The 6,922-nt window shown below is 48.3% G+C and overlaps 1 protein-coding gene across 1 annotated transcript; it reads right to left on the reverse strand.

Moving 5' to 3' along the window:
- Nucleotides 1–245: 245 nt before the first annotated feature.
- Msx2 (msh homeobox 2) lies at nt 246–5,448 on the reverse strand. Its single transcript, XM_021180899.1, has 2 exons — nt 4,706–5,448; nt 246–953 (listed from the first exon to the last, which is right to left on the reverse strand). Exons 1-2 carry the CDS (start codon nt 5,082–5,084, stop codon nt 529–531), a joined length of 804 nt encoding a protein of 267 aa, XP_021036558.1. The 5' UTR covers nt 5,085–5,448; the 3' UTR covers nt 246–528.
- Between the last annotated feature and the right edge of the window lie 1,474 nt (nt 5,449–6,922).

Raw genomic sequence — 6,922 nt, forward strand, 5'->3', positions numbered from 1 at the left:
TCCCCCTTCACTTGTGAGACTCTGTCTGAAGCGACATCCTGTATGGACTGTGTCTAGTTCTGCTCTGTTTTCCATAAGCAAGTCTACCATCCTTGCAAATTCTGCAAACAATCTCTTTCCCTTTAAGAAAATGTAGCAAATGGACTTAACACAATATCTTAGGAAGATGCTATCTAGAAAAAAAAAGAAAATGGATAAATGTATATATAAATTTTGCCTTTCAAAATAACTTGAATTTTTACATCTGGCATATAAAAAGTCTTATATTTTATTATATATTTATACATAAAAACTAGCAGAGGCAATATTTGTGAGAGGAAAGGGGGCATTTGGAAAATTATGAAAACAAAACAGGTCTTAGTGCCTCTCACCTAAATAACAAATTCACTCTGTATCAAGTGGCCCTGTTGCTTAGGGTGACAATGCAAGGCTCACATTCAGGAGCAGAGTTGGCACCACCTTCTCGGAGAGGGAGGGGGATGCTTTTATGCAAACATCCATCCTGGAGTCTGGTCCATCTGGTCTTCCTTAGGATAGATGGTACATGCCATATCCAACTGGCGTGGCATAGAGTCCAACAGGCGGGATGGGGAGCACAGGTCTATGGAAGGGGTAGGATGCGCCATATATGGATGCTGCTTGCAGGGGTGAGTTGATAGGGAAGGGCAGACTGAAGCCTGAGGGCAGCATAGGCTTGGCAGCCATTTTCAGCTTTTCCAGTTCCGCCTCTTGCAGTCTTTTCGCCTTAGCCCTTCGGTTCTGGAACCAGATTTTGACCTGGGTCTCTGTAAGGTTCAGAGAGCTGGAGAACTCGGCCCGCTCTGCTATGGACAGGTACTGTTTCTGGCGGAACTTGCGCTCCAAGGCTAGAAGCTGGGATGTGGTGAAGGGTGTGCGTGGCTTCCGGTTGGTCTTGTGTTTCCTCAGGGTGCAGGTGGTGGGGCTCATATGTCCTAGAGGACAGAGAGGGAAATGAATTAGTGAACTTTGTAATCTCTTCCCTCTTAAGAGAACACATAAACTTTGTTTCATTTTTTTAAAAGGAGGTACCTTTGTCAAATCTGTGAGTAAGTGTGTGTGTGTGTGTGTGTGTGTGTGTGTGTGTGTGTGTGTGAGAGAGGTAGTCAGTTATGGAAAAGGACCACATTTAAATGGTAGGTAGTTGCTGTATTTTATATCAGCGTGAGTAATGAGGTCATGAAACTTTTTATATGGAAAACATATTGCACGCACAAAATGGAAATAGAAACCATGACTCTAAGTCACAAGAGTTAAGAACTATCTAAGAAATAAAACTTCCTCAGAATTCAATCTCCTGTCTTTAAAACAGTAAGAAGACCCGCATATCAGGAGGAACATAAATAGGATGCCAGATACTGAGTTAGCCTCCAACTACTCTCTGAACCAGAAAAGTTGGGTTGCCCCAAGCCTGTTTATGAAGCACAATCATCCAGATAAGGCCTGTGATAAACAAATAGCATCAATGGATGGAAGGGCAGATCCAAGCCATAAACAACCACACAGCTGTCACTGCATCCACCCTACAGATGATAAAAAACCCCAGCATCATTTTACAGATCTGGCTGTGGGATAAGTTTCTTGGCTGTGTGCTTTGGCAATATAAACGGCACGAAAGACGGGGAGAGAATTAGCTCGCTCATAAACGGACATGTCAAGGGACATCTCTCTGCCTGCGATGATGGTGATGGCATCGTACTCTCTTCTATCCATTCCATGGTTTAGGGCAAGTGGATAAATGATTATTTTGTTGTTGGAATTTAGAAGTGGGGAATAACAAGCAAAATAGAGACAGGAGGCAGCGTCCGGACTCTGTTTTAAGATGGGTTGTTAGCACAAGGATGGGGCCTCAAGGTGATTCCACAGCAGGGACTAATTCTGGTCTTGTTTTCCTTGAGGCTAGGGGAGGAGCATAAGGCGACAAGAATAGAATACTAAACAATTATTTTTCTGCATTTGGCTTTTACGAGCCAGTCTAATTTCCCTAATGTAGCCAGAGTGCTAGCGCTGGTGTATGCAGGGGAATGTAACCTTTCTTGTTTAGTTACTTTGGTGGCCCAAAGAAGAATTTATACTTCATCTTTGAGAGTGACACAGCACAAGTCCCAACCCAGCCCCTATCCTGGTGTCACATTGTTAATTTTACAGAGTAGAAGGTACTGTGATCAGAAAAAAAACAGCAGTCTGGGAGAGAGATGGGTAGACTTCCTAAAGGCCTGGCCTTCCGCACGTGCTAATCCCCAACCGAGCCAAGAGCAGGGGAGATTTTCCTCTCAGCTCACTGGCCAACATCAGAGCTGGAGACCTGCAGAATTCTCACCCTTCCCGAGCTCACCCAGGCTCCCTTTCAGACACCAAACTCTTACTGCATACACTTGCTGCTGGTTTTACAGGAGTTTTGCACCAGGGTAGCTTGGGTTACTCTTGGTGGGCCTTGGTGACTTATAAAGTTCGGACCATGGGGACTGTGCTCAGATGGCAAAGCCTTGCTAGGAGAATCTTTCCCCCAAGGCTCCCACCTTCTCCCACCAACCCCTTTTTATACTAGCCAAAGAAAGTGTGTGATTAAACAAGGTGAAACAAACTTTTTATCCTGCTTTCGTCAAATCACAAAACCAAGGCCAGGGGTAGGTGGGTCCCTCCCTCCAAGTCCAGCCCCCCCCCCCCCCAGCTGATTCTTGGCATTCTCTGAGCTCATCCTGCTGACACTTCCACCCCCAAGTATCAAAAACCTTGTGTTTCCAAATGAAACCTCCTCCGAAAGCCCCTAGCTTCTCTTATAAAAAGGATTTATCTAGGGCAAGGAAAAACTGCCCACTGCAGAGATGTTACAGAGCCAGTGGGGGGGCGGGGACGCAGAGGGTGGGGGGTGGGGGGAACTGCCCCACCAGACCGCCAGGCCTAAGTATGCCAGGATTTCTGACCTTTTGCCACCATACCATTTAAGGCTGAAATCCTGGATGTGTGGTGGGGCATTGCCCCAGGCCTAGGAATACAGGCACTCCAAATTTGTTAAACAAGTTAAGACTCTTCATGTTTCTGAACCTGCATTTCGCTGACAATAAAATGGATAAATACTACTTATCCCTCGGGTGGCTTAGAGAACTACATGTTGGAGTGCCCAGAGCCCCACTTGGGGGGTAATGAGCAAATAAATTTTCCCAAGAGCTTTTTTTTCCATGGGCCCAAACTGCTGATCCCTCTGAACTCTGCAGTGAAACGGCCTCTTCTGTTAACAAGAGGCTCTCGGCTGCCGCACAAAGGAGATCAGATAAGATAATGTATTGAAAAGCACTGTGCAAACTGGAGTTTAAATTCTTTAAGTCCTTAATCTCTGCGCCCTTTCAGCCTTTCAGAATTTCCAGCAGGGTGGAGAGAGACAGCCAGAGGGGACAGCCAGTGACGCCTGGGTATATGGTCTTGTTTTGTTCACAAAATACTTTGCATCTCTAGTCCAGAGGGCCAGGCCCAAAGGTAGAAAGGAAGACAAGTTCTCTCCCAGCTGAGCTTGGAAAGTCCCTCCACAATCCTCCTCCCTCTTTCTCAACTTTCCCAAAGTTTGGTGAGAGGTGGGGGGGGGGGGAGCAGGAAAAAAGGCAACAGAGGAGTTAAACCTCAAAGGCCAAGAGATAAAACTAAAAAAGTTTCAGGGAATGGACCCCAAAGGAAAGCTAAGTCTGGAAAGGAAGTCCGCACAGCCTCCCTGGAGGAAGTGGGGTGCAGTGAAAATAGCAATATGGCCATCACCCTCAAAAGAAGGGCAGAGAGCATGGACGCCAGACCCCCATGCCCACTGCAAGTATGAATGGTAACCTGGGACAAACAAGAGCAATCCTCTAAGCACTAGCCACCAAGTCTGAAGGGGTAGCCACAGGTGGCATGCCTCTGCCTGTACTTTGAGGTTCTAGCAAGCAGCCAAATCGGGCGAACTTGTGGCCACCTCACTGTACATTCTCAAGTTCTGAAGGAATGCTGTTAATTATTACTGTGAACCCAGGAGAGCCCACGAGGGTCTGGCCCAAACTAGCTCCCTGCAACACTCAGAACCTAACCAACAACGGAAGCTTCCTTTCCGAATCAGTCTCTGCCACCTTCCCTTCTTAGGATGGACACTGTGGAGTTCGAAGACTACCCAGTATGTCTGCTCCATGTCTGGTTAACTTCCAGTTGTCTAGTCTTTATAGTGAGGTGAACTTTATGGGGCTGCCTGTATATTTTGAAGGCCAGCAAAACCACATTTCAATACTCATTTAAAGTGGATCCCAGCCCGGTGTGGTGATGCACACCATTTATTCTAGTACTTAGGTGGTGGAGTAAGATGATTAGACGAGTTCAAGACCATCCTGAGCTGCATACCGAGTTTGAGGCCAGCACGGGCCACAGAAGACCCTGACTCAACAAAACAAAACAGTGACTCTCCCCTATTTCCCAGGCAGGTACACAAATATGAAGTTTTCGGAGCAGGGGGCTAAGGGCTGCAGAAATCAACAACTTGGCTTGGTTTTCAAATGCTAGCCAGCGCTCAGGTACTGTAGATTCCTCGAAGCTAGGGATTCTGGGATGCGGACCGCCCGCTGAACTGGGGTACCAGGGGGTCAAGAGCATCATCCTGTTAACACCCGTCCCCAGTCCCTCTGGGACCCCTCGCGCTGGTCCAGCCCGGATCCCATCCCTGACGCGCACTCACTGGGCGGCGGGGAGTATCTGCCGGGCTCTTGTATCCACGGTGCTCCGTCTTCGGAATTTTCCGACTTGACCGAGGCGGTCTCGAAGGGCTTGACGAGAGGCCCGGGACTGTGAGCGTCCCGGACGCCGTGTCCCGGCAGCAGCAGCGGCCGCAGGACAGCGCCAGCCGAGGCGCAGTCGGGTGGCACCGCGGGCGACTCCTTGGGCGGCTTCTTGTCGGACATGAGCGCCTCCACGCTGAAGGGCAGGCTGGAGACCTTGACCCTGCGCTCCTCTGCGCTGCCCTCGGCTCCTCCAGGCCCGGGACCCGGGCCGGCCAGTACCGCGGGGCCCTCCTCATCCGACGAAAACAAGTCACCGCCTTTGGTCGGAGAAGCCATGACTTTCTGCGCCGCGTAGCTGTCGGCGCGCGACTCCGCTGGCAACTCGCAAGCGAAGACTCCAACTTTTGGGGGGGGAGCCGGCAGGGGCGCGCTGGGAGCCCAGCCTGCCCTCCGAGGGGAAGTGGGAGAGTCGGCTCAACCAACTGGCGACGGCCCTGCTCCTGACGCCACGGACGCTCGCCACCGATTGGCTCTCCCTGGAGAGGCTTGGGGCCCTTCCCCCGCCCCGTTTGAAATAAATTAGGAGTTAATTACAGGAGCAGTCAGCAGAGTTGTTATTAGGCGATCCCTCAAGGGTTATAATCGCCCAAACTGAAAAGTCTAAGGCGTAATTAAAGCCGATTGTTTAAAGAGGAAGCTTGCCGAGTCTCATTTCTTGTCTTTTAACCCCTCTTTAAAGTGTATCTGGTGCCGATCCCACACGCTCCCGCCTGAGAATGTTGGAAATCTGCAGATGGCATGGAACATTTATAAAGTTCCCACTATGAGCTCAAACTAGTGTATCTTTGTAACTATAATGGAAAACAGTAGCAGTATCTTTACTAATAGAAATAGTTTAGGCATGGTCCTTAGTTGTCTTATCTCTGGAGAGTGTTCCAAGACATTAGCTGTAACTCATTCCTTAAGAAAGGGGACAAAGATGAGAAAGGCTGAGAGGGGCCAAGGGATATTCAACTAATCTCTACCCTTTCTCCCTTTTTCTTTTTCTTTAAAACAGACTCTTGCTCTCCAGCTCTGGCTAGCTTAGAAGTCGCTCACTATATTGCCCAAGATGGTCCTGAACTTGCTACAACTCCCCACTGGCTTCTTCCCTAGTGTTGAGAGTCTAGGTGTGCACGAGCAGACCCAGCGCCCATTGGTTCCTGGCAGCTAATTTATGATCTCCATTCCATACTCTGTCCAAACAGGACAACTTTAGAAACTGTCAAAGGGGATATTTTCTCACCCCTTGATTCGCTTCTCTAGGCCCGTGCAAAAGTGTGCTCATGAGGGTTTTTTTTTTGAGTTTGAGTTTGTCATTGGAGTTCAGGTGTCAGCATAGCATCTGCCTTTGGAGGTGATGGGCAGGGGAGAAGGGTGCTTGTGACATTTAGTGTCTTTATTCTCTCTGCAAATAACAGGGTTTGACTTTGCAAACCCAAAGCCTGAATATCTTTGGGGAAAGCTCATCTCACCTGACTTTGAAATTTTAAGCAGCATACCTATCAGGATCCCACGCTAAAGCACACTCTCTAACTGCAGCCCCAAAGCATCAGTGACCAACTGTATCAATGCATTGAAGAAGAGAGTTTTGAGACAGAGGCCTGAAATAATTCTGCACCTCCCTTGCCCGCAAGCCAGCAGGCGCAGAAAGATCGCTTCAAATGACCCATTTCAGACTGCAGAAGCTTTTTCATAGATCCAAAAACCCATCCGAACTGGTGGGGGAAAGAAGAGCCTGCTCAGCGCTGGTCCCAAACAGCAAATGCTCCCTAAATACTCCCTCCAGCACTGAAGGGGAAGACCATTGCTCCAAGTTGCTTTAAATGACCAGAGCTTAGCAGGTACCCCAATTTAGAAGACTTAGAAACTTGACTGCCTAGACCTCCAGATCCTTCCAGCTTACCTCTCTGAAACAGGGACCTTTGCCTCAAACATTTGCCCAGAGTGAAACTCGCTGGTCTGAGGGAACCCATAGGTGTAGAAATCTTAGATTAAAAAAAAAAAGTCTTCACCAGATAATTCAGTTCAGTTTTGAAAAGGTTTTCTTTTAATGTTAAGAAGTTCTAAATGAGGCTTCTAAAAACCTGTGAAACTTTCTCCTACCACAAGATACAAGTACTTTGTTGTTGCTA

The sequence above is a fragment of the Mus caroli genome, chromosome 13, assembly GCF_900094665.2.
Source record: "Mus caroli chromosome 13, CAROLI_EIJ_v1.1, whole genome shotgun sequence".
Classification (NCBI taxonomy): domain Eukaryota; kingdom Metazoa; phylum Chordata; class Mammalia; order Rodentia; family Muridae; genus Mus; species Mus caroli.